Source organism: Chamaea fasciata, unplaced genomic scaffold (assembly GCF_029207755.1).
Source record: "Chamaea fasciata isolate MVZ Bird 193981 ecotype frontalis unplaced genomic scaffold, bChaFas1.0.hap1 SCAF_3, whole genome shotgun sequence".
NCBI lineage: Eukaryota > Metazoa > Chordata > Aves > Passeriformes > Sylviidae > Chamaea > Chamaea fasciata.
In genome coordinates, this window is record NW_027094088.1 from 11,420,404 (window position 1) to 11,448,019 (window position 27,616).

Genomic DNA, 27,616 nt, shown 5'->3' on the forward strand with positions numbered 1-27,616 from the left:
GCCAGAGCTGCCCAACTCGGAGGTGGAGCTGGAGCTGCCCACTCGGGGCTGCAGAGCGCGGCCCTGTGGGGGGACGGCGGGGCTGACCCAGGCCTGGGGCTGGGGCTGTGTCCCAGCACCCTGTTAACCAAACTGACGCCAATTCCTGGGTCCGGCGAAAATTCCCGTGTGCCGGGGAGAAGACGCTGCCATTGCCAGAGCTGCCTTCCCTCGGCAATGTCAGAGCCATCGGCAGAGCCATTGCTCCAGGCCAGTGTTGGGGCTTGCTTTTAAACCAATCTGATTTCATGGCTGCTTTGGGATTTTTTAACATTGCTTTTTTCTTTATTCCCCCCACCCCTAAACTGGGTGGAGAGCACAGCCTGGAGCTCTGGCTCCACATACATCTGCCATGGGGCTTTGGACATTTCAGCAAAACTTGCTGAAGTCCTTCAGGGCACTGAATCTGCCCCACAGCTGCTGTTTTGAATAAACAACAGAGGAAAATAGCAGCTGGCTTATTGTCACTGATGAGATTATTGTAACGGCTTTTTATCAATGGAGTTCTCTCTCAATAACAAATATTTTTGATTAATGCCCATTTTTTCTTTATAACATTATACCTTGTAACTGTGGGGCTTAAGGATGTGTGGCTTTAAAACAAGGGCAGTAACTCAAGTTCTAAAACAAGTCCCTGGCACACGCTGGGGATTGTGGCAGACTCATGAGCACAGCAAGTGTTGGTTCAGCTAAGTTCCCTTCTTCACTGAATTTTGTTCTGAAGGGTGCAATATCAGTACAAAGTGTTTGATTATTACAGAACAGTTCCTTAGGATTTTAAAAAGGGTCCCTCAAGCAGTATTTGGACATTCTTTGATGACTGTTTTTATGACAGTATGTGCTATTTCTCACCCCAGAAGCCATAGGAGGCATGGCCGTACGGAGCCTTTTCTTCAGAGGAGCTGACATCTGCAACTCGGCAACAGCACTGCCTTATGGAATTCTGTGTCCACATTTATTTGTTGGGCTTCCTGCAGCAGAGGTTGCTGGGTGCCACCATTGTGGGCTGTCTTTGCTGGGAAGCCAGTGTCAGAGCTTGGGCTCAGCCTGGCAAGTGTGGGCACTTCCAAATCCCTGATGAGGGTTCCCTGGGCTGAGCTGGGCCCGTCCTGGAGCCTGACAGCCTGGTCAGGCACGCTCAGCATCTGGGACCTGCTATGCACAAAGTCTGCTCACTAGATGGGTTTTAGGGGTGTGTAAGACTAAACTTGACATCTCGCTTCTCATCACTTTGGAGGTGACCTGGCTGCACCTGGTCACGGAGAGTGACATCCACAGGGTTTTGTCCTGTGTGTAAACTCCTGCTGCCTTTGGTATGTGTCAGTTCGCGGCACTAGCATTGTGATTGTTTTCTTGTGTGTTGCTTTGTTTTTACTGAGCTTCTGCACAGATATCAAGGTGGCCACAAGAACAGCAATTTTTACTTGCTTTGTACATGTAAGAAGCTCTAGTAATAGTATGGTTAATGTTCACATGTTTTTGCAAGGCAAAAATGGTTCATGTTTTCTTTAAACAGAGATAAAATTGCCTTTTATTCATGACTGTAAATAAAACACAATTATTATTTTCTGTTTAATTTAAAATAAGCTGAGAATCTCAGTCCTTCTGGGAAGTCAACTTTACTTCATTCTGCTGGAACATGAACTGTAAGCCAGGTTCATAGTTGTACCTTTTTTTTATTTTTCACAATGTGTTGGTTTTGCCATGGTTCTCTCATGACTGAGGGGTCCAGTTTGCCACCAATATGTTGGAGTGAAAGTTTTTCCTTCTAAAGGCACTGCCTGGTTCTGAATAGGGAAGTTTGATCAGCACAGCGTGGGCTGATTCAAAGCATGTTGGTTGGTTGTTACTTATCAGTGAAAATCACCACCTTCTTTTCCCTTTTTTCTCTCTCCCACACAGAGTGAAGTAGCAGAGCTTCATTTTGGTTTCTTTGTTCAATCTATTGTGCACATTGTTCCAGGGGTAGCACCAATTTGGAGGGTGGGGGGTGTCTTTTAAGCTTTAAGTGGGACTTAAATTCTCTTTATGCTTGGAGCTGGCACTCTGTGTGTGGATTACATTTTAACTTTAAAGCTTACAGTTGAAACCATTGTGCGAGGCTTGTACATGATTGCCAAATAGTTTTTGCCATCTGTTAGATCACCTCCAGCTCCTCCAGCAGCAGAGCAAACACACACACAGGCTCTTGGATGCTTTCTGTTTATGGCATGTTTAAATTTTATCTGTATTTCATGCTGCTCTGCTCAAAATGAAAAGGTGTAACTCCCACAGTATGTCCCATTCTTCTGTACTTCACACTGCCCAGATATTTTGCTGATGTTTCAGGCAGGAGCCCCCTCCAGACATAGTCAGTGATGAGATGTTTGTGGAGAATAAATTCAGTTACAGTGGTTCATGACAGGCAGTTTCTTGACATTCTGAGTCGAGGCATTTCATATTTCTGTGTCAGCTGCCTTATTTTAGCTGGAATATGATGCTCTGTTTGTTAACACTTTGTTCCAGTATTTCAGATTTCCATCTTAAATCACCGTAGGTAATGTACATTTACATATCATGCTAATGGTTAGTTTGATAATGACTTAATTAAGCCATCAGACAACAATGAGTTCTAAATGAAGCAAATTATTGTGCTGATGCTTTCATGAGCAACTGGAGAAAAACAATATTTTAACTTTTCTGTAATGAAATATTCCTGCTATCGAGCATTGTAATTCAGTTTGTGAGCCATGACCCCTCGTGCAGTGTGGTTATCACTCGGATTAATAAAGAGCAAATTTGCTGTTGCAGCTCCGTCACTTGGGCAATGACGAGGTTCACATTGTGTGGTCTGAACACACCCGCAACTACCGCAGGGGCATCATCCCCACCGACTTCGGGGATGTCCTCATCGTCATCTACCCCATGAAGAACCACATGTTCTTCATTGAGATCATGAAGAAACCTGAGGTATGTTCTAGGTGTTTCACTGGCTCTGTTGTGCTGTGCAAGTGAGCAGCAGTTCTGTTACTTTAAGCAAGGCTCAGTGGTTTAGAGTTTGGGGGTTGTTTTTTCCCCAGTGAGTATGAGATCCGTCTGTCCATTTCAGGTGGAAGGTAAGCTGAGCAATGAGCCAACTTTAAAACTGGAGTTACCCACGGTGATCGGAGTGACTGCTCATTCATTTTATAGCCGTACTTAGTGTTGAGTGAAACACTTCAGAATTCTCAACCCACAGAAGTTACTGGGCAAAGAACAGTATTTAAACCATTGTGAATTTCCTCTGAGGCAGTGAAAGCAAGCCACTCTTGATTTGAGTTCCTCCTGTGGTGTTGGGTCACTGCTGTACACACAGCACTGAGCAGAACCTCACACATCTGTGGGACTGTCATTGTCACCTGACTGGGTGGGATGATGCAGGCATTGGACATCCTGTCATCAAACAAATTATGGGAGGTTCACACTTGAGACATTTTTTTGGAAAAAAAAAAGCAATTTTTTGCAAAATGTCAAAGGTATGTGTATGCACATCTGTGCATGTGTATGAAAAAGTCACTTCAGTAAATGCTTGTCTGGTACATTATGGATGCAAAAATATGCATAAAATATACTTTGTGAAAATAATCAGTGTGATAAATATTTTTTGCCTGATACGAGGGGCAATATTTGTCCAAAGGAGTAGCCAGCTGTGGTAAATGCCTCCATCATGTCCCATATTGACACTGGTTTTTGAGTTGTGAATGGTGGAGCTGTTGGATATTGACAACCAGTGTTTTGTCAGTAGACATTTCAAACTTGAAAATTTTCTCATACTGGGTTGTTGGGTTGTTTTTTTTTTTTTTAATGCTTGGTGTTGATTATATGCTGTACAATTTAGTTTTTAAGCATTTAGTTTTTAATGTTCCATCAGGGAAATGAGAATTTAGTATTAGGAACACGCTTGAGACTTCTCTGAAGCGATGGAGAAAAGCTGTGTCATCTTACATATTAGTCAAAACCACCCAATGGGCAGCCAGAATAAGAGCTAACTGAAAATTTAGTGTTATCCCTACATTTAAAGTACAAACCATTACAATGTAATAAAATTAATCCAGACATTTCCAGGGCAAGTGTAGCTGACCTTTCGTTCACCAGCTACTGACCCCAGGGTGAATGAACGAGCCTCGCAGAGAGAAATGTCTGTTGTTTGGCTTCAGTCCCTGGCATTTAAATTGCATTCCCTAATCGAATGAAAAGGCTGTCCTCTCTATCAGGTTACAGAATCCATGGCAACATTTGGCCTTTTATATCCATAATGTTAGCCTTTTTGTTTGCAGCCAAGTAGAGACACCTGGAGCAATGTTAACATTAACCGCTTTAGCATTAATAGCTTCATTATAGAAGAATTTCTGATCAGATAGCTGTTACTTTTGTTATGTTGCTTCAGCTTGTATTGTTTTCATTTTTGGTCTCCCTGCTTGGCAACCGGGCAATGATTTGCAAATTTTTTTTGTCTTGATTAATTAAGCAATGTAATTATCAGGAACCATGCTGCAGTCTTTGCCCGACAAAGCTTGGGAGGGAAGACAATAGTAAGTCTGTTAGTGTGAATGCATTCCACGCGTCACAGATGCACGAGGATATTGGGAACAATGAGAGGAAAAGCTGCCTGGGAGAGGGGACAAAGCATGCCAGGCAGGCTGCGCACTGCACATACCGCCAGGGACATGCTGCGGGTTCCCTGGGACACAGATGCCTCGTTAGATTGCAGCTCGTCATCAGAGATTAATTCTCAGCCATTTGGTACAATAATTTACCCATTCCCCACTCTTTTAACTAGTGCTGCTCACTGTAGAGGGGAAGTCTTTGTGCTCAGAAGGTTTATTTAACCTTGCCTACTTTTACTGTGGGCAACAGAAATAATGATTTTGCTGTTGGAAATTGGAACAAAGCAGGTGTTTGCAGTGGGCTAAATAGTAATTTTTGCTTCACAGATAACTTGCAGTGACATTTGGAGTACTTGCAGAAAGGGATCTTTCCCTCTATATTTTTAACTGATTCCTGTCAAAGCAGGCTGTTTGTTTGTGGTGGCCACCAAAGCCCTATTTTCCCAGGTTGGGTGTTGGGTACTGGCTATGGAGCGGAGCCGAGCGGGGAGCGCACCCTGCACGTTCAGCTGGCTTCCCCCCAACCCTCGTTTGGGCAGAGCCTCCGTGCAGATGGAAGCTGACAAGAGGCAGCTCTATTGACTTTAATGACCCTCGGCAAGGCCACTGGATGTGCTCGGGAATGAATGATTCTGAGCTCTGTGTGTGCACGGTCTGGCTGTGCAGCACTTGGATCACGGCAGGCTCCAGAGCCCTCAGCTCCACTGCTGCTCTCCCTGGGTAGGATACACGCACCCTGTCCATGGGTTATCCACTATAAATTCTGTAGTGCAGTGATGAGAAAGTCTGTCCTGCTCCCCAGCTCCTGGTGGGTGTGAAACTGGGAATGCAAGTGGTGTAAGCAAAACCTACTTGTCCAAAGAGCACGGCAGGGAATTTCCCTGCTCCAGTAGCATCTGCTGATCTGACTTTACATATCTGGTATTTGTGTGGTGGTATCACTTTAATTACTTTAACCTTCTTATCTGTACTTTTACATTCTTTTCTCTTGTTGTCAATGCTTCTAGATGGTGCATAGACTAAAAAAATTCACTTAAAAATGTTACTGCCTAAAGAGGCAAAACTTGATGCTCCATAACATTATCATTTTGGTGGCGTAGATTTTCCTCTGTCCCCTTCCCTTCCGACTGCCTAGATACTAATGCCAGCAGTAAATAAAAAATTTGAAAAGAAGGCAAAACCACAATGGAAACATTTTACACTTTTCTGGTTTTTGGGGGGTAATTATTTTAAGTAAAGGAATGACAAGAATAAGTGTGTGCAGACAGCTGTCATTTGCAGATGTTACACTAAACCCAAATTTCTTCTGTAATTCATTGCCACTTCTAATTAGAGGAATTCCCTGGATGCAGGGGATTTATATTATTCCCTTTGTCCATTTATTGAATGACTGTCACAGTCACCCACAAGCAATTGGAGAGGAATAATAGAGGGTATTTATTTATGTGATAAGCCTCTGTACAGATGGAAAAAATCCATAGCTTAAATATTGATAATTGTTGCTGGCTTCTGTCTAGGGCTTTAGTTGGGGGGTGGGTTTTTTCATTTTGTGTCTGTGAGAGGGAAATGAGTTTGAGTACTTGTAAGTGCTGAAAGTTAACTGTTTAAACATCAACATTTTCTGCGTTTGGCAGGCAGTTTGTTTTGTGTCTGAAATTCTGGACACAGTTTACTTTTAGAAAGCATCTCTTGTGTGTAGCATGGTCTTTATCTGCAGAGCCTTAGGTCAGGAAATGACATCACACAGGGGTTTACTGTGGAGGTAGACCCTGAAGGAGCAGCATTTGGTCATCTTGACATGCTGGGCTGGGCCGGGCCTGTTTGTGCCTGTCCGACGCTGTGTTCTGCCCCTGAGAGAGCCCCTGCTCTGCCATCTCCACTGCCTTCCACACATCTCCTTATCTTGGACCAGATCAAGGGTTTTTTCTCTTCTGTGAAGTCCATGGAAGGAGTTTATAGGTGATTATCTGAAGTAAATAAATCTTTGCAAAACCTCCTACCAATGTTGGAGTCAGCCAGCAAGTCAGGGTCTCCTGTTGGGATCCCAGATGGAAAACAGCTCTTAATATCTGCTGCCAAAGGCATATTGATTGCAAATTCATAGATGGCCTCAGTTTCTACATGTACCAAGCTTGTGCTTAGCCAGCAGAATGTTCTGAGATGTGTGTGTCTGTGTAGTGTGCTGAGGGCAGTCATGGGGGATTTAAACACTCACCAGCTTGGGGGATGAGTGTCACACTGCAAGTCTCAGTGTGGGAAACAATGTGGTCACACTATTTCACAGCAAAATGCTGTACCAGTCTCCTGCTTTGGTTCTGAAGCCTGCTTTTTTATTTTGGGGCGCCCAGGTGCCATTTTTCGGTCCCCTCTTCGATGGTGCCATCGTGACTGCGAAGCTGCTGCCGAGCCTGGTCTGTGCCACGTGCATCAACGCCAGCAGAGCCGTCAAGTCCCTCATCCCACTCTACCAGAGCTTGTATCCTTTCTCCATGGGGCAAGGCTCCTCTTGTAGGATTCTCAGTTGGAGCATCATCCTGCAGAGAGGTAGGCTGGGATGAAAATCCTTCCTGTTTGATTTCATTGGCAAAGGTCAGAGTTTTCTTCGCATCCAGCTCAATGTTCTCAGTGTTTCACAGCCAGCTGCCATCCAGTGTTTTCAAAATGGAATGGCAATGTCACGGGAATCTCTAACCAGCAGCTTCCATCTTGCTGCTGATGGGCTTGGGCTTAGCACAGGTGCTTTGATCTGTGAGAAATGGTAACTCCCAGCTTTCTTTCACACTGATAGAAGTTGTGGTCTGTGTCTGTCAGGCAGAGCTCAGCTGTGCTCTTATCCTGTCCAATTAACTTTACTTGGACTCATTACATTAATAAGACAGATGGGATCTGTCCTCAGATACAGATGTTTCAGGTTCCAAATTCCAGTTTCATTCCAGACATGCCTGTGTTTGAGCATTTTTAGAACCTGTTTTCCACTACTTATTTTGCTAATCACATCGCTTAGCTCAGGACAAACATTCACTGCACTTTGCTTTCTCTGGGGAGTGTTTGATTTGAGTGTTTTTCTAATGACATGACTTTGAGAAAGAGTTTGTGAAATGTTTTGATCCTTGAAAGAATATTGAGCAATTAGTTTGAGATGCACATTTTTGAAACATGGAGTATCTTCAAAATACTCGTTAGGGTTTTTTTAAAGGCTAAATTTTATCCAGTATGCAAAAGTCATCAGAAATTAAAAGTAGCATTGCAGTTAAATAGATTTGTGTTAATAACTAATTGTTTATTCATTGTAAAGTAAATGGTGGTGGTTATGCAAACTGTGGCAGTGCCTGACAGGTGAGTCAAGGCTTGTCATATTTTCTTCTCTTTCTTGAGAGAAATCTAACAAATTCCTGAAACTATGCTGTGCAGAATTTAGCTTAATCTGTCTGTTTCTCAGTGTTTAATACTAAAGTAACAGTGTAGTATAAAGGACGTAAGTAGCAACAGTTATAAGAACAGAAGCTGTCCCAGCCCCTCACTCCTGGACGGAGTCCTCACATGTTTTGGTGTTGAGCATTTTGTGCATAAGCAGCACTTACCAGCTGGCTGTGCTCCTGCTGTCCAGCGGGGTCTCCCTGAGCGTCCCTGTGCATCCCTGGGGAGACAGAGCTGCACAGATACTACAGCACAGGGTACTGTTCCACACTACTCTGAGGCTGCATCTGTCCCCACATTCTTTTCCGCCTTTTTTTGCATCTGCTTTTGCACCAGTGCTGTCCACAGTGAATCAGCTGCTACTTGTCTGTCTGATAAATGAAAGTGGATTGAGAAACTCCTGAAATGAGACAAAGGGGATGTGGTGGGCAGATCCCTTCAGGGCGATAGTGGAGCAGGAGAGAATGTTATCTGTAATTCATTCGGTAGATAATGCATACTCTGAGGTACACTAAAATCAGCAGCTGGAATGTGAGTGTGTGAATGTGTGAAGATGATTTGGGGCCTGTCCAATGCAGCTTCCAAAGGGTGAGTGAGTCAGGTTCGGTGTTTGCTGCATCAGCTGCCACAAGAAGGACAGGATACAAACAGTAAATGAAAGTGCATTTATTGGACCAGAGATAGAAATAACTCCAAAAATATTAGTAAGAGGGAGAAATAGAAAGCAATGTTGCTGGCAAAGTGAGGAATCATGTTTGGCACACACCAGTCATAACTGTATTTGGGATGAGGGCTGCAGGCTGGAGTGAGACAGAGCTGAGGTGGATCTGCAGCTTCTCTTTGGCACATGGATCATGTTAAAAGGCAACATTTCTGCTAAGGGTCAGTAGCTGAAGACATTTGGACGCCAGTGTCATTACAGATGAATCAAACACTTTGTCTGGTGTCAGTGGTGATAAGGTGCTGTGTCTGTGGTGCTCATGCTGGAGCAGTGGCAGGGTGTGAAGTACCTGCAGGGACTCATCACTGTTCTGCCCTGCATGGTGCTGGGAAGCTGGGGCAGCATCTTGCCAGCAGTGACAGCTGAAGTCACTTGTTGGAAAGTCTGTAAACTCTGGCTACAGCTGCACTTGTCGGGGGCTGTAAGGGAAGTGTAATCAGCCACAGAGATTAATTTGCATCTCAATTAGGAAAGAGTCAGGAGGAAGCTGTAGGGTCTGTTGCTGGAAGGTTGTGGAAGAAATCTCATCAGGCACAAAAGGCTCCCAACTTGGTGCTCCAGCAAGCTGAGGACAATATCCAAGTCTGGTTTCCATGGGGACCAGAACCGCAGAGCTGTGGGAGTATCTCACTGTCCGCAGCCACTTGGTCATGATGACACAAATTCCACTGCCGTGTCCAAATACAGATTTCTGTTGGAAATCTCTGAAAATGAAGAAGGTAGCTACAGCAGACCACATCAGACTTTTTTAATCTCTTTGTTTACGTTTATGTAACGCTATTGGTTTTAAGGAATTCATTACAGCAAGAGATTAATTAAAAAACAATTAATTATATTTAAACTTTAGTTTAGAGCCATTCCGACTAGAGGTTCTTTGTGTCCATAGAAGGTCACATGATGGCACTCTGCAGGAGCCAGCCCAGGGTGGTGCAAGCACAGCTCAGTTGTCTTTGGAACAGTGCTTTCTCTGCCGCTGCCGCGGTGCTTCTATGGGTGGGGATGATTGCACATCAGTTTATGTTCCAAATACCCATTTTTTTCCTCCTCGGTGCTATGGAGCACTGAGGCTGAGCGGCTGCAGCTCCTGCTAATTGGGACTCTTGCCATCTTTGAGCAACTGCTGAGCATGAGGCAATGTGCTCCAGCAGCCTCTCCAGGCTGCTTTTTCAGGCAGTACTTGACTTTAAATGTGACTGGGACTCACAGAGATCATAACTAAAAAGAGAACTTAAATTTTATGAGAACATGAAATAATATTTAAGCTTACTACAATTGTTATATTGAAAGGAATATATTTGTGCAGGTATTGAGTGCATCCAAGCTTCCTTTGTATGTGCTGGGGAAAGGAAGGAACAACCTCTCTTGCAAGCAAATTATTACATGCCATAACTAAGCAAGGGTCTGTTCTGGTTCCAGCAATGCTGAATTTTTCAAAACCTGGTGGGAGTGGGACTGTAAAAGTACATTTCTGAATGCTCATCCAGTTTATGTGAAACAAGATGTGTGCTGGGAAGGATTTCCTGTGTAATCCAGAGTGCCATGGCACTAAGCTGCAGCAGAGCTCCTCTCTGGGAGCTGCTCTCGTCTCAGGATAAATATTGGGGAAAACCAGGGTTTGGACTGAAGTATTACAGGTCTGATTAGCAGCTGCTGTCTAAGCTGACAGTTCCTAAGCTCAGGTGTGAGTCAACTTTCAGACATGAAAATGTAGCTAGTTTGGCAGTTGTCAGGCTCTTTGGTTGGCCCATAATTTAATCCTGGTCTCCAAAAAGACTTAGAGATTGGGGTAGGGATGTCTGAGCACAAAGCTCTTCTTAGAATCCCCAGAGAAATGCAGTTCTCACTGCCTGGGTTGTCTTTCCAAATGGAGCTGTTTCTTTTATCCTTGGATTGAATTGGCTTAATTTAAAAATGGTTTCAGTGTTATTTCTAGTATCTTACCACTTTGGGTTTTTTTTTCCTCCACCATTGCAAATATCTCTTGTACTCTCAGTCCTTACTGACTGGGATGCTAACTGAATTTAGAGAAAAGTAGAAAAGATCCCAGCGTGTCTGAAATGTTACCTCAGCTTTGAGGAGCTCTTTGTAATCTGCCTTGGAGAGGGTGGAACATGGCCCATGTGCCAGCACCAGTGGACTTCTTCCCTGTGTTTTTCAGTGATTTCTGGTAGTCTTTAAATTATGTTCTTAGCAATTCAAGCTAATACATCTACTTCCTGTGAATGAGTAAATAGGGAGTTAGTTCTTGTTGGGGTTTATTAACACACTGATTATAAAATTATCTCTATGCACAATCTCACTTTTGGAATAAGTTTCTTTGTACTTATGGGCAGCAGAGGGGTTTGATCTGATTCTGCCTGTAGATTCTTGCACTCCACTTTGCTGTGACATGGGGTGCTGGGGCTGTCTGTGCATCCGAACAAGCACAAACGAGCAGAGCAAAGGTGAAAACTCCTTATGTAATATCTGAGCACTGGATGTCACCATTTTTCCAGCTCACAGTTTGCACTCCTTTTTGTGGGTCTGAGAAAAACACAGCCCTTATGCTGGAGAAGGAATTTGATACATGAGTAACTCTCACCATTTTCTTCACTGTAATGGCAGTGGTGTGCCTGCTGACCTGTGCCAGCCAGGGGTAAAGCCAAAACTCCATCTAAACACATAAAAAAAGACATCCATAACTTTAATTCGTTACATCTCATCCAGATGTTGACATTCTAATATATGCTAGATGTGTTAGTATCTGGAACCAAGAAGATTAAGCAAAGAACATCAGCTTCAAATTCTGAATTAAATCCCTTTCTCAGTTTAAGCCAATTTCTGATTAACCTAATAGAGAGTGCCTGATCTGCTTACCTGCTTTATCTGGGAAAGAAAGGTATTTGCTATGATGGACCTAATTGTGTGAATGGCTGTCAGATGTTCTGGAGGTTTATGTGGTGTCAGACACCTTTTGTGTCCCTCTCAGTGTGTGTTTTGTGGCACTGGCATTTGGAGCCCTGCTGCGGGTACGAGGCAGTGTTTGATCGTGCTGGAGAAATGAGGATGGAAAGCCTGTTACTCCTTTCAGAGAGGGTTCACAGTTAGTCCCCTTTATTTCATCCCAAGAAGTGGTGCCCTCCAGCTATACCAGTGCTGACAGAAATGGCAATGAAATTCTAAAGCATGCATGACAATTTATATAACATGGCACCTCACAGTGTTCTTCCAAGCGGCCGGCCCTGGCTGGCACGAGTGCCTGTCAGTGGCCAGTGTATGTGGGGAGGAGCAGGTCCTGCTTGCTGCCCTTGGCCAAGGGTGCCCAGACCCAAGGGGGGCTGTGGATGGGCCAGGACTGCATAGGCAGGCGTAGGCAGCTCTGCCCCTTCCACAGCCGATCGATGGCCGAGCTGTCTGTCTCCTCTGCCTTCCCTCCTCACAGCCAGAACCTTCTCCAGGCAGCGATCGATGCCTCTAATCTACTCCAGCCTGTAATAAGTCATGCGAGGCAAAGCTTTTAGGTGGCATTACATGGGATTGTGGAGGCGGCTTCTCAATTCTCATTCATAGAGCTCTTCATGGACTCGCAGTGAGTCCACTGCATCCCACCAGTGCATATCTAAAGAGTATAAAATGCTTCTGCAGGTCTAAACTCCACATGCTGCTGCACTGTGCAGACACAAAAGAATGACATTTCCCTATTTTCTGTTTCGTGTCCATCTGTGATCCTGCAAGTGGGCGGCCCTTGTTAGACACCCGGGTTGTACCTGCATTGCTGGGGTGGCAGGGAGTAGCCAGGGAGGCTGCACAGGAGCAGTGTGGTTTATTTTGTCACTATAACATAAAGGCACTACTATCCTCCCCCATGATTGGGAGCTGCCAAGTTCACTGAGGGTTGTTGAGAAAATCCCAGGCTGATTCTAACACAGAGTTTTAAACTGCTGATCTCAGGGCAGCATCTGTGCTCTTCATTACCACTAAATAAACCCCAGCAGTAGTAGAAGGTCTTTGCTGGCTGATATAATGGAGGGTTCCAAAAACAAACCTGGAGTTAAGTGGCGTCGAGAGTATAATGTGTTTTTAAATGAATTGTGAGTTCACTGTGTGGTATGTGTCAGAAAAAAACCCCCAACAAAACAAACTCAACCTTGGATTTCTAAATGACGTGTACTAGTACGTGTGCACTGATTGCAAACAGGGGTCCTAAAACACACAGCCACGCCTCTTTAAGCCCTGCCAGAGACTCGGAAGTTCTGATCTTGCTGGAAACAGTGTGGTTTGGGTGGCGTAATCGTGCCCTGCCAAGGCACTTCCCGGGAGCCCGGGACGGGAGATGCCTCGCAGGCAGCTTGCGGGGGCGCACAGTGCGGTACGGGGCTTTTGTTTATGAGCGGTAAACATTCCTTTCAGGGGAAGGTGCGGGGTATGGAGAGGTGCAAACAACTGTCCCGCGGTGCTTAATGTTTTCTTCTGGGTTACACAAAGAGCCTCCAATTTGTGTTTCATGAGAGGCGCTCACTCACTCTTTGGTTCGTTGACAGAAACAAAATTGGTATATTCGGGTTACTAACAAGTACTTAATCCCATCTTGTGGTGGTTCTTGTCGGTTTGCAAGGCGTTCACATTCTGTGTGTTTCCAAAGTAATTTTTTATTATTTTGCTTCTTCTCGCCGTTAACTTTTAAGAGATGTGCATAGCTAAAACTCCGTTGTGTCTTTCGGAAACTTCACTGTGAATTCCCGCTCGCAACTGGGGCTTCCCGGGGTTGTTTTTGTTTGGGTTTTGTCACAAACGGGTCGGTGAAAAGCAAAGAGGCTTGGGTTTCTGTGGCTGAGCTATGACTGATGGGGGCTGGCGGAGAGGGGCCAGTGGTGCCACTCGCAGAGCGGGCGGCGGGGCGTGGGCCGAGCCTTCGCACGGCTCTCGCGGGCCCCGGGTTCGCTCCCCCGGGCGCGGGGCTTTGTGCGGCCCGGCCGCCTCATTAGCATGCGGGCCGGGCGAGCGGGGCTCTGCTGGCTTACCAGCTGTTCCTGCTGCTCCCGACAATGTCCGGCGGGCCGGGCTGGCCGCGCTGCGCGGCCGTCGCCGCGCTCCGACAGCCTTTCCGCTGGGGATGCCCACGTGGCACCGCAGCGCCGGCCGGCCTCGCATGGCATATGGTGTCTGGATTCATACAAGATGCAAAACTATTCTGCCGCTAATGCACAATGACTCATAGCATTGCTAATTTTTCCAACAAAAGCCCACTTCCACACCCACACTTTTAACCCCTCAGGCTAGAAAGCCTCTTCTTTAGTTTCAAAGCCATGGAAATGTAAGGTGATGGGTTCTGGATCAATAACTGAAACCCTATATTTATTTAAAGCATATGCACTCTCTAACGCTTATTTTAAATGTCATTGAAAGCCAGTTTGCAAATCGCCACTCTATCGTGCGGCAGTTTTTTTTGTTCCAAAGTGGATTCCTTGTCAAATGCTGGGTTTTTTAAATTTTTTGGTAGTTAACGTATTAAAAAAATAATTGGAAGTCACCACCATAGGTAATAAAAAGTTATTTTCATTTAAGAGGAGGGAATCCAAGCATTGTAGCCAGTGGATTTACAGGGATTATGTATGCCAGCATGAGTTCCCAAGCTGCTTGGTGTAAGCAGCTTGTAATATTTGGGGATCTTTGCTATTTACTGGCTCTTCAGGGACAATAATAATGCACTTTCCAACTAGAGGGAGCTGCTGGTATCCCTGATGCTGATTCTTAACCTTCCAGTCTGATTCCTTTGTGCAGAACGTATGGCGATCATTCCGATATTTTAATAAAATCAAGTTAAATTACCCTGAATCATTTAGATTAAAAGCATGTGTCTCAGTTCTTGCAGGGTAAGCATCAAATTAAACTGCGAAATTTGGTGAAAACTGAAACAGATCTTGGTTGCTTTCTGTGGAATTATATAGGTCATCAGAAGGCTGGTTAGGAGGGAGTGAGGAGTCAGGGCTCATGCAGAGTGTTCCGAGACAAAAGGCGTGCAGGAGGCAGGAGCGTGGGGCAGCAGCGGGAAGCGCTTGCTCCTGCTCCCCCCAGTTCAACAAAGGAAGGAACAAAGGGACCTGCGGCCAGGCACCGAGGTGGCCAAGCTCCCTGGGAGCCACTTGTTACGGGGTCCCCTGCAGGCAGCGCTGCAGCAGGTGAAGGCTCCTGCCAGCATGGATTTAGGAAGGATCTTTCCTAGGAGATGGTTGGAGGGCTCCTGGGGGGCTGATTGACTCCATGGCGGCCTGCAGTGGGTCAGGTGCGATGCATTGTGTCCTCACCTGGGCCAAAGCCCGGGTGCCAGCCTTGGAAAGGCAGTTTCCATCCAGCAGGGCTGTCCCCTTGTCCCAGAAATGGCAGTGGGAAGGCACAAAGGCTGCAGGAGAGCAGATCCACGTGTGGGCATTTCCTTGGGTACTTCCCCAGCACTTCAGGCATTGGTGGTTACACAAACATGCAATCGCTAGTACAGGTTTAGGTGATTTTTCAAACTTCTCTTTTTCTCTTTTGAAGTGACCCTGATTTCAGTGTGTGGTTTCCATGAGCCATACATGCTGAAATTGCTTAATCAAAAGTTAAGGAACAACTTTCTAAACAGGGGAAAAATATTTTTAAGCTTATATTTGGATTTTCTTCATCCCTTAGTTTCTCTGTTATTAAAAATGAGTGGCTGAGTTGAGTGCTGGCCATGCTTTGAGGAGGCGAGACAGATCTGACTCCCCTCCAGCCTGACTGGCTCTATGCAGCTGACATCAAAAGGAGGGAGGCACAGAAAATTTTGTGCCTCTTATATAAAAGATACTTTGATGGGTAGCACCATAATCCTACATCGTCCTTTAGAGAGGAGAGGCATCCCCTCTACCTGCATTTGAAAAGCTTTGAAAGCTATCCTGTTACTGGGGACATGAACATGGTGACATCAAGTGAGAGGAACAGGAGAAAACTACTTTTTGTAGCAGATTTTCTCACTGGCATATTGAATTTGTGGGGTTTTTTTTCCTCAGCATCATAATTCTGTGTATATTTCCCAGTGCTTTTAAATGTCAGGGTTCTGGTGTATAAACAGAAGCTGATGGCTTTTGATGATTTCTTAAGCCTAATGTTTAGTAACAATCTAGTGTGTGTACAGTATTTTCTGTTAAACAAAGTCTCAGGTAATTTTCTGGGTTTTAATACTTCTCTGAATTGGCCTGGGACAGTTTTTTTGGAGAACTGTGACTGTACCTTGTGCTGAACAGCTGGGTTTGTGACACCTCTTTCGGGTCATCCACCTGGCTGATTCTCGCCCGTGAGACAGTGTGAATTGTCTAACACCTTTCTGGCCTATGGTTTGTGGCTTCCCGAAGTAAAAGAGGCCTTCCCCTGCCCACCTTCCAACTGGCAACCCCTGAAGGGTTGTTCGGGGAGCAGTTATTTCACTGAAATCTCAGCATTACCTGCACAGCAAACTTGGCATTAGCTCAGTGTCTCAGTACTGCAAAGCTTCGACACCAAAAATGTGCCATTGGCAGTTGAATCCATTACAGCTTAGGGAGAGAGCTCAAGCTCCCAGGCCCTTGCTTTTCTGTGTTTCTGAAATCTCTTTCCTGAACTTGTGCCATCCCTGTGACCCTGACTGGCTTCTTGGTATTGAAAGGGGGCTTGTGAGGGCTGTGCTTGCCAGACTGGCACCCTTCAGACAGTGCGGCAGTGCAGGCAGGATCACAGAGGCACAGAGCACTTTGGAGAACAAGCCTTGAAGCTGATACTCAGACACTCCCTAGATCATAAGTGAACAGGGCTCTGCACTTTGAATTTCTGTGTCCATGCAAACACCTTCCACTCACCACTGCCAGCCTCTCCCAAAGGTGGGAAATCTGATGCTCTGAAAACACCATTTCCCACAGGCAGCTCCAGTGGTAAGAAATGGAAGATTTTTCTGTCCTTTACCGTTAAATACAAGTCTGTGTTATCAGAAAGTTTCAAGTTGTAGGAATGGTAGTTTTACCAGCCCCAGGCTGCCAGAGAGACAGCACAGCCCTCATTGTTAACTCCCCGAGCCTGGCAGGGGAGAGGGATTGTTCCAGTCCAGGAGAATTCAGAAACCTTTTCTTTCTGGGCTTTTGCAGAACCTGTTGGGTTTTGTGCTCCCATGTTTTATGACTTGTTGCCATGATAATTCAGCTCATCTTACAGGTTTCTCTAATTGTGATTGATGTGTAATCATTCATTTTATTGAACCTCATTAAGGTCTGTGAACTTCTGTCCCAACTTACAGTAATTAGAGCCCAGATAGCCATTCCATCTGTTCCCAAGCACTAGTTAATTAATGAACTTTTAACGTGTTCTTTGCATTGTAAAAACCCTCAGTATTCTCAAGCTGCTGAATAGGATTTGCATGCCAGCGTTTCCATTTGTTTTAAATGCCACATCAACGTGCAGTTTGGAATCCCAAAAGTCAACACACAAAGTCTCGGGATATCGAAAAGCAAAGTGGTGAGATTTTACTTTCTGTTCCCAGTTTGTGCATCAATTACAGTATCTGTGAAACTGAGATTTGCAAACAAATGCTTGACAGGGTCTCCAGTGTTCTTTACTGCCCAAACAAACATGTTTGAATCTTCCCTTGTACTGCTAAAGATGATACACAGAGATCAGTAAACCAAATGTTTCATTTTTCATGTTAGTACTTACTGGAAACACGTTAGAAAGATGATACCTTGCAGACACACATTTTCCTGCCCTCATATTTCATCCTTTTGTTACATTTTGAGCATCAGACCCGAGACAACTTTGTTAGTTTTATGTAGAATTCGCTACAAGGAGATTTTTAGGATGGAGCAGAATCTACCACTGCTGCTGGAGTTGTCAGACTGTTGTGGTCCAGGGCTGGGAGAAATCAGCAGGACCCAAGCTCCTGAGTACTGAGAGTTTCTCTGCTTCACTTCTGTGCCTTCTGACTGTGCAGTAACATTCTGAGTCAGGGATCTGTGTGCAGGGAATAAATCATTGCATTTTTTAAAAACTCATTCAATTTGTGTTTGCTGAGGAGACGGGAGAGACAGTATTTTCAGTGGCAGGAGTTTAAGGAAAATGTTGGGGTTTTTCTGTGTTGCATTCATGATCGGCTGCTGGTTTTTATATACAGCACTGTAGTGCTGTAGCTGTGCTCTGCCTCATTTGGATTGATCTGTGTTTACCTTCAATATTCAGGACAAGAATTAAGTCATAGTACTCAACTCCCTCAAAATCCCTTTCAGCATCCAAAAGCCGACCATCTGTCTGGTCCAGCCATTCTTTCCTCCCCCAGTATGCACTTTAGCCGGTGCTTTGAGCAAGGATGTATCCTGGAGAAGCAAAATATGAAGGGAAATAAAGGTCTTCAGCCTGGGGCCATGCTTAGCAACACAAACCGTGTAAATTGCAGATGGTTTTTGTGAAATGAGTGCAGAGAGCCCCTGTTCTGTGGTCCTTCAGCATGCTGGTCTGTTGCACGGTGGGTGTCCAAGGCACAGGCAGGCTTCTCTGTGGAGAAATTTCCAAAACGGCTACTTTGAATTCCTTTTCCAGTATTTCTGTGTGCCAGCTCATCGTCTCCCCATTGATCCCATATTTCAAACAATCCACTTGGCAAATCCATGTGTGCTCCCCTGCTCCTTTTTGGGACTGAAGCATTTTGTTACTGGCAGATTTGCAAGAAAAAATGTTTTTTTTCCTCAAGCTTTTTTGGGAAGTGCAGGTGTTTTGTCTGGGAACGTGCTGGTTTGTGTGCAGTGCCAGGTGTGTGGGACTCAGCCATGGTGCCGCCTCTTCTCCATTGCTGATGTTCTGCAAGTCCAAGGCTGGGATCTTGTTGAAGTTCTTCCAAGACGTTGTTCCACTGGCTGAGACTGAGTTAGGAACAACTCCATTCAGCATGTGCATTTACTAAGGCATATTTGTAAATCATACCACTCCATTACAGCTGATATTTAGGGGGTGCAGTTTTGTTTACATGGAGAAAACTGAGATGTTCTTCCTGGACAGTCCCTCTCCTCTTCTCCACAAGCATTTACACTCTTGTTAAACACATTTTCAAATGAAAAAATATGCAGACAACCTTGGTGAGGCTTGAGCAGCAAACAGGGCATCCCAGTAAAGGAATGAGAGGAGGGACCTCTTGCCCCTCTCTGGTAGGATCGTGCTGTTGCCTGTGCTCCTGTTTTCTGGATGTGCAGAGATGTCCCCAGTGTTTGCTTCTCAGGGCTGATGGATGTGAGTCCTCCCAGTGCGAAGAGACCTACAGGCACAAATCTCTGCCTTAATGCAACAGAATGAGTTTAGATGCTGCATAGGTATTTTAGCAATATTTTCTTTAAAATCTGTAACCAGGGGTCACATTCCACCCTTAGTTAGCTAAATGGAAGTGTTCATTAAGGGAATTACACTTAAGGCTGTTCTCTGTCAGGTAACTGATTTTATGCAATAGACATTTACATTAAGATTTTAATATTGCCTGTATTTTGTTTAATACTAACTTATTTTTAATTTTAAATTAAAATATTTTAGCAGCCTTTCTGTAGGTTGTCTCTAAAATGTTTGATGTTATTTGGGTTTATTAAGAGAGATAAGAGGGATGTTGTTCTATCAGCTGTTACATATTATTGCGTGTTAATCCATATTTTAAAAGTTCAAAGTCTGTGCTAGCTCATGTTTCTCTGTTCTTGTTGCTGTTGGTACAGACATGCTCATATGGAGCATTCCCATTTGTGTGAAAAACAAATTCAGCTCAGGCCATGCATAGATTGTCAGAAAGATTAAAGTGTGCATCATGCAATTTTTCCTCTTTCAGAAAGAGGCCTTTGATGTGCTAATGTTCACTTTCTCTCTTTTCATAGCGAAGTGCTGGGCATTGTTTCGGGTTGCAGAGCAGTGTCTGCTTCAGAGAGGCAGATTCAAGCGCCTGGAGCCCAATCTTGCACAAGGTAGCAGCATCTGCAGTGATACTGCTGGCATTGTCCAGGGGATCAGAATCAGATAGCAGTGTGCCTGCACAGATGAATACGAGGGCAGGCAGTGAGGAGACATGTTGCCAAAAAAGCCAGATATTTAATACCCAATATCCCGCTTCTGTGTGCCAGTGTTCCTGCAGTTACACTGAGTCACATGCTGCGGGTCCAAACCGGAAAGCTTGGCAGTGCAAGAGGAACTCACTTGTAGGCTCTGAAATCACACCCAAAAGCAAGGCTGTAATGTATTTCTAAAGTTAATTGGCAAGTGAAATTATTTGGATGGGCTCATCTTGGATTGCAGTGGACATTTTCCAGGTAATGGATAAAATTTTGCAGGCTGCTCACAGGACCAGCTTGAGCTGATGTAGCAGGGGCCTGATGTGGGTGGTGACAGTCATAGTGACAAAAGTGTGTGGAGAATGAGCAGCTATGAACAGCCTTTCTTATGCCAAAAGACACCAATTCTCCTTTTGTAATTGACTGGGAAGGAATGGTTTCTTGAGTTCCTCAGAATATAAGTATGGGAAGAGACAGTATGTAACTGGGCAGGAGTGAGTGAAGCACTGGTTGTGTTCTGCAGAAGACGGATTAGTTGGTAATTGAATGATAAAAGCCTTCCTTTTCAAACTGTGTGAAATTTGAGACAGTAAGTTAAACAAAACCTGGAATAAAACTTGAGTACAGGAAAACCTGACAGCAGCATGCAGTGTCCCTGCTGTGTAGCTTCTGGGTTGTAGTCCCCACATATTCCCCCTTCTCTTCCACCAACTGTGATGCTTCATTAACAATTCATCCTGTGCTCCTGTGCCTTTTCTTTGGGATCCTCATGATCTCCTTTTATACCTGTCATGCCTCAGCAGTTAAGGATGTCAAAGAACTTCAGAAGTTTAGCTTAAAGGGCACTGGCTGGAAGCAGCAGTGAGAACACTGAGGAAGTGATGTACTTCGACAGAAGCTTCCCCTGCTTGTGCTCAGTCTGGGTCTGTGGGGAGGCTGTGCCACTTGAGCACAGCATCCCCTGGGCACACATGCTCTGTTAGGGTTCTTTCTGTGATGTGCGGAGCTGCAGACAGTGCTTGGAGGCATGTGCCAGGGAAGGGTCGGCCTGCATCGTGGTTTGTAGTCACCTCACAAGGGAGTGTCTCTGTGCTGCTGCAGAATGAGAAGGGCCTGGCAGGAAGCAGATGGAAAAGGCTGTGTGGAGCAGAGTGGCACAGGGCTGTCACCGGGGGCTGAGGGGCAGGTTTTTGGTAGCCTCGGAGAAACAACCGGAGCAACTCACTTGTCACCAGTTGCCATCCACCTCTCCTGCCTACACTGGCTTGAAGGAACCAGTGACTCTCCTGCAGGATTCCCCCCCTCCTATCACAGCTGTCTCTGCAGCAGCACTGGCTCACTCGTTTGCCATCTCAAATCAGATTAATTGTCTGTTTTAACAAAGTGCTGCTGCTCTGTGAGTTGGCTGTAATCTCATCGCGGTGGAAGTGGGTGCTTCATAACCCAGACACCTTGGGGATGCAGGAGTACACAGCCCCAGTGCTTGCACAACACAGTTGCTCAATGATGCTCTTCCCTGATGTATCTGTGTGACCCAAACTTGTGAGCACCTAGGGTTCTCAAATGAGCACAGGTCATTGCACCTCCCACCTGGTGATGTGCAGCTTCCTGGACCCAGTCCCAGCCTGCTCTGCTCCTAAACTGCTCTTTAGTGGCTTTTAACCTGAATACACAGAATGCCCCAAACTGGGAAGGGTTCCAGCAGCACCTCAGATGTTCTTTGGGACCACCTTGTGTTTCATCATTCCTTGTTTATGTCATATTTGTTCCTATAGACAGGAGTTTTTCTTTTGCACTGTTCTGGGGTTCAGCACTTCCATTCCCATTCCCCTGTGTGTTAATACCTGTGTACAGTATGTACCTGTATGCAGTAGCCTGGTTTCTGGTCTCTTTTTCGCTCCTTTTCAGAGCTGGTTTGAATTTGGCCAGTCCTGGGTGCTAAAGCAGGCTGTCAGCTCGGGTGTGCAGCCAGCCAAGCAGTCCTCCCCACTGCTCTCTCTCTACTTCCACCATCATTTCTCTTGTGCTTGGATTTAGAACTTGGTTGTTTAATAGTATATTGTGCTGCTCACTCAGGAACTTTTCCTGTAAATAATTGCAATGATAAGACTTCATGGCTACCCTTGAAACTTATGGGGAAATTTTTTCAGAAACGGTAGAACATTTACGGGTTACCAGCAGTGAAACCAATGTATTGACTTGCCTTTTTGTGAAGGAGTCACTTATTTTATTTTCAGTTTTGCTCACTCTCCACTCACACATTCCACCTCATAAGTTTTAAAAAAAGTAGATTTCATAAATATGCACCAGAATTTTAATTTACTCTTCTGGGTAGATGGGGAGCCATCACAGCATGCACACTGGCTGAGCTGTGCTGTGGAAGTGGAATACATTTCCCCCACTGGGAGGGGAAAAAAATGTTATTTTAAATGCTGACTTAATCACCTGCTTTTGGGGATGCTGTTTGGCCGAGGCAGCCAGCAGTGAGTGTGTGCTGCTCTACCTGTTTCAGGTTGTTGAAAGGAATGATATGTTCATTTAATGGATTTTAAGCAATATTATTCAAAGATCAACAAAAGGCATTCTGTGTTTTATGAATAAAAAGATTTCCCCTGCTCCTTGTTAAACCTACAATGCCCACCAATGTCATTGAAGTGCAGCCACCTGGCAGGGAGCTCTGGCCTCAGCTGCCACAGGGCCCTGCTGGAAGCAGCGCCCGATGCTCCGGTGCAGTCCCAGCCACTGGTGAGGGTGGCCGGAGAGACCTCCTCGGCGGGCACAGGTAGAGCATGGAGTGAGACACTGAGTAATGGAGCCCCCACCCAGTCCCTGCAGCCTCTGGCACTCGGTCAGACGTGGGAGCTGTTTGTCCATGTGTGCCACCCACAGCCCCATGCCTTGGGCAGCCCACACTCAGTCCCTGCTTTGGAACATCCACAAATGTGTCCGGTGATAATTCTAAACCTCTGTCCTCCTTATATTGGTTTTAACTTAAAGCTGGGTCATCTCCACTGGCTTCTTGCTGGGCTTTCTCTAATTTGTTCTTTCTTCCTACCCTCTAGCATGGAGCAATTTCCCAGCCTGTCTCACCACAGCAACAATTCTGTTTCATGTTCAGCATCTTGCAAATGGTGTCACTCATAATGGATGTGATAATAAGCCCCAGGTACCTGTCCCTGATTGTTAAATGTAAATTACCAACTATAATAGACCCGAAACTGAGCCATTTAGTGTGAAACCCATAAATAATGAAAATACCTGTAATAAACTAGAAGTGGCAAAATTACGTTGTGTAATTATATTTTGTTCTGCTTGTAGCTGCCAGATCATCATACTCTTATCAAACTGACAGGGTTTGATAACATTTAGTAGGCAAGAAAATATATTCATAAATTGAAAAGACTTGTTCCTTAATGTCCTGGGTTGTAGTATAGGATGTGCACTAAGTATTCTATCACCATCTTCATGAACTGTTGAATCCAGGTGGGGCAGTGTTTTCCCAGACCCCCTCCTTCTGGGCCATTATCTTCTGTTTATGGCCCATCAAATGCCTTGCCCATGACTCATAGATAATTCCCTCCAGGAGCTATCTCTGTTTAATGGGCCATCAAGGACCCCCTGCATTACCCATCATCCCATTGTGAGATGCCCCGCCCAGGGGGAGGAGCCAAGCATTCTCACCTGGATATAATCTGGGGTTTGGGACAGTACAGGGGGCCCTTACGCACTGGATTCCCAGAGGACCAGAGCTACCAGACCTTTCTACGGGATCACTGCTTCCATCACTCTGCTCAGGTTGTATTCTGACTCTGTCAGTGGTCTTTTGTATTATTGCATCTATTTTTTTTTAAACTTTTTTCCTTTCTTCCTGTTAAATTGTATCTCTGACTTGGAGCCTCTCATTTGTTTTGCTTTCAAACCACTACACTTAATGAGTGAGTTTGACAGTCCATCAGTTATATCCAAGGCACAGAGGTGCCCCTTTCTGAGATGTCGTTCCACTGGCTGTGATTTAGTTATAACTAAATTAATTGAACTTCTTTTAGGAACAAATTCATTTGGTGTGTGCATTTATATTCCATACAATTCCAGGAATCCCACTGTCTGTGTGCTGCCCAGCAGCAGCTCAGTGAGGCTGGTCTCCTGAGCACACAAAGCCACCTTAGTGTTACTGCAGTTGTATATGGTATTATACCAGGAGATTCCCAACTATACTTTCACCTGGGTACTGCTGTGATGGAGCTTGACCTGTTCCTTGTCTCCAGGTGCACTGTGGAGCAGATCTCATGTGGCATGTGAAATCTTTTGGTGACATTTCTGGCTTTAGAATCTCCTTGTGTTTGGGGAGAGGAATGGCAACAAGTGTAGGAATGTTAAATGTACATGGCTGTTAAACTGGAGACACTGCAAGTCTGTGTGTTTGTGTATCTGCAATGATCAAAGTATAACAGCACTAGTTCAAAGGCCTTTATAACTCTCTGTCTTTTGCTTTTTTGGCCTTTTTTTTAAATTATAAAATTCTAAGATATGAGTTAATACCAACATAATTTTGTCATCAAGTGATATAATTCATAAAATAAACTCATAAACCTTGCAGGCAAATCTACACTTCTCCTACATGTCTGGGTACAGGATAGGAAGGTATGGCTGGCCCAGTATCCCCCTGCCAGCAGCTCCTCTTCATTTATGGTGGAAGAATCTCATTGCCCAGCTGTCTTGGCTGCACCACCTTGGGATCTGGAGTTTGGCTGGATCCCTGTGAACTCCACCTGGAATTTCAAGTGGAGGTAGTGCAGATCCTGGCCAAGTGGCTTGCTGTGATCCCAGCATAGGTTCTTGCTCTCCCCAGTGCCCTCAAGAGAGAGGAGCTCAGCATCAGTAGTCTGGGGCACTGGGAAGGTGGCTTTCAATTAGACCTGGGCAAGTCCTGTCCCTTTATCTCTCAGGATTGAGTATGGCTACCTCCAGAGAAAACATATTTGGGGGCAATCATGCCCCACTAATTTGCTGGTGAAAACCTTGTGCCCAGGTGTCACGATAAAGAACTCTTTCATAAGCAGCCTGTTGGTGGTGAGATCTCTGTGTGCCCTGTGGAATGAGTTACCTGTCAGGGCTCCTCTGGCTCTGAACTGGTAACAGGCCATTATGTCATCATTGCAATTGAAATATTTTTATCCAAGCCATGTTAGTACACTGGTAAGCACAGAATGCAGTGACTGACTGGACCTTGGAGGGGCAGAGGGCTGGTTGCTCCATGCAAAATGTACAGTACTGTGTTTTAGGGACAGTTGTGTGTGGTTTGTCACCTCTGTAGCACATGAGGAACACACTTAATGGGAGCAAAGTTAATAAAGGGGATGAAGCTCAGGCCCAGCTTTTTTTCAACAGAGCAAGTCTGTGTACAAACAGGACTAGCTGGGAGGAGAGCATTGCAGGGGCTCTGGTAGAATTACAAAGCTTTGGGTAGGGATGAGCTCGAGTAGTATGGGAGCAGGGGGGTGACCTGGTGTCCCTTTGCTCCCACCTGTGGGAGTGCTCAGAAATTAAGATGAAAGCTTGTTTTCTGCCTTATTCATAATAAATGCAAGATTCTCCCCGGAAGCACTTGGCATGACTAATGTGCCACATATTTTTGCTATCCCAGAGCGGCAGGCGAGTGCTTCTGCCTCACGGGTGCTTGCAGCACATCTTAGGCCAGGCACTGCCCAACAGCATGCCCAACAGCATCAGGAGCCAGGCACCGTTGCCAGCACAGATGAGCCGCCCGCACAGATGAGCCGCCCACACAGATGAGTGTGAGCCTTTTGCCTCAGGGCACATTCAGAATGGCTTTGCTGTTACACTGCTTGATTTCCACAGAGATGCTTTGAAACCATGTAAAACGTGTTTCTGTTGTTTTGCTGCACTTTCCCCTTTAAAGCAATTACTGGCAACCATCTGCACAGGAGCCACCATACTACACCATGTGTGCTGGGCAATGCCATGGCAACATGCCCCTGTGACTCAGAAGCACTCGCAGGTTCTTGGGGACCTGATGCCCATCTCCATCAATCAGCACTGAGGTTCTTTTGCAATCCTGTGACGGACCTAGGCTCCACTGTGGTGTGGGAGGTGGCAGAGCTCCAGGTGTGGTACCGAGGTGCTATGCAAATGCTCCACAAATGACGAATCCCTTTGCAGACCTCTCTGTACCTGTCAGTCTCAGTGAAAGCCATGTCTCTTCCACGCCAGCCGTCCCCTCCAGCATAGAGTGCTGCCTGTCAGTGCGATTGGTGGCACAGCAGCAGAAAATTATGCCGCAGAGAGGATGAGCTCTTGGTTTTGGCAGCAGGGGATCATCTGCCTGTTTTGGATAAGGAGGAGGAACAGCAGCCCTGCACAGGCCAGCCCTGCTCCGCCAAGGGAGCCCTGGCTCCCCTGGCTGCAGCATGGACAGATGGCTGAGACAAGGGCTGGCCATAGGGAGAGGGGCCCACAGAAACCAACGGTCACACGTGTTACGTGGACCGATTTAAGACAGGCACCACTGGAAAGTTTCCATCTTGGATGCTTTGGTTTGTAAAAAGCATGTAAGTCTGCAGTAACTGACAGGTACAGTTTAATTGCACCTGTTTAGTGAAGGATATATGTTACTAAAATTCCCCCAAAAGTTCTCGGTGAAATTCATGCGGCGGTGGCGGTCACTAGACCATAAACAATGGCAAGCATTATCAAGCAGATTGAGTTTCACACCAAAACTGCCTAACACCACATTTTAAAAGCACAGTAACTCCATCCTCTTCAGAGCTGGGGAGGACAATTAGGTACAAAAAAGTCATCAGCCAGCACGTCTCTGCTAACTTCAGTTTTATGGTCCTGGTTTTATTCTGCTTTGGTAAGTCCCAAAGGTTTATGTTCTTGTATGTTTTCCAAACTGCTGTCGCAGTGTCAGGAGCAGACCCTTTTTGTGAACCATCTTTGGACCCTATGATACGATCAGGAGAAAACTGAAATAGATGTTTCTTGCATTGAACACTGAAATCAAAGATTTTCTGCAGGCCTCCCTAATTGGGTAGAGAAGGAATTGGCATGTGGACACGTAGTCAGCCTCGATGTCCAATGGGCTGGAAAGAGCTGTTTCCCTCTATTATTTGAGCTTCTCCACTGGCCCGATGCCCTGAAAGCCCTTCTCCAGGTGGGCTGCACATCGCAGATGGGAGTTGCAGCAGGTCCATGCCAGCAGGACATTGGGGTTCCTCTGGAGTTGCAGGAACAGGCATTGCAGCAAGTGCTCTCTGTGGACCCTGGTGGTGTCCTGGGTGCCAGTCATGGCACTGGTTCCCTGTGATATTGGCACGACACGTGGGCTGTGAAGAGCAGCCAGGCACTTCTACCCAGCCTGACCACAAATCCACAAACCCACAAACACTCCTGGTCTTTTATTTGCCCGCTGTGTCAGCAGAGTGCACTGTTCTTTCTATGTGTCAGAGACAATATATAAATGGCTCCTAAATGTGTTTATTTTCAAACAGTAGCATGGGGTGGGATGGGCTGGCCATTACCATCAGCAGGAGTGGGGCCCTGAGAGTTTTGCTTGAGGTCAGCATGGAGTTAAGGTTAATAAACAGAAGTTCTGTATTTTCAGGATCTGCTTGAGTCATCATCTTCTATAGTCCCTTGTTTCTCAAACAGGCAGTTTGGTATGGTTTAGTGTTGTGTGTGTGTGCAGGGAGGGAAACAGTGGGCAGATCCTGACCTTGGCGTGGCTCAGGTCACTTGCAGAACCCAGATTATGAGGACTTTGA

At 45.5% G+C, this 27,616-nt stretch overlaps 1 protein-coding gene across 6 annotated transcripts in view; it reads left to right on the top strand.

The window, feature by feature from the left end:
* RALGAPA2 (Ral GTPase activating protein catalytic subunit alpha 2) overlaps positions 1 to 27,616 on the top strand; it is a 94,824-nt gene that overhangs the window by 50,135 nt on the left and 17,073 nt on the right. For 3 of the 6 annotated variants that reach the window (XR_010719902.1, XM_066178006.1, XM_066178009.1), the window contains exons 37-38: positions 2,830 to 2,988; positions 7,013 to 7,208. Coding sequence is in view for 5 of the 6 variants with exons in the window: in XM_066178006.1 (XP_066034103.1) it covers positions 2,830 to 2,988; positions 7,013 to 7,208 (355 nt within the window). In the remaining variant the exon portion in view is untranslated. The remainder of the gene's footprint in view (positions 1 to 2,829; positions 2,989 to 7,012; positions 7,209 to 27,616) is intronic. The other 3 variants (XM_066178005.1, XM_066178007.1, XM_066178008.1) reach the window with 1 other exon arrangement.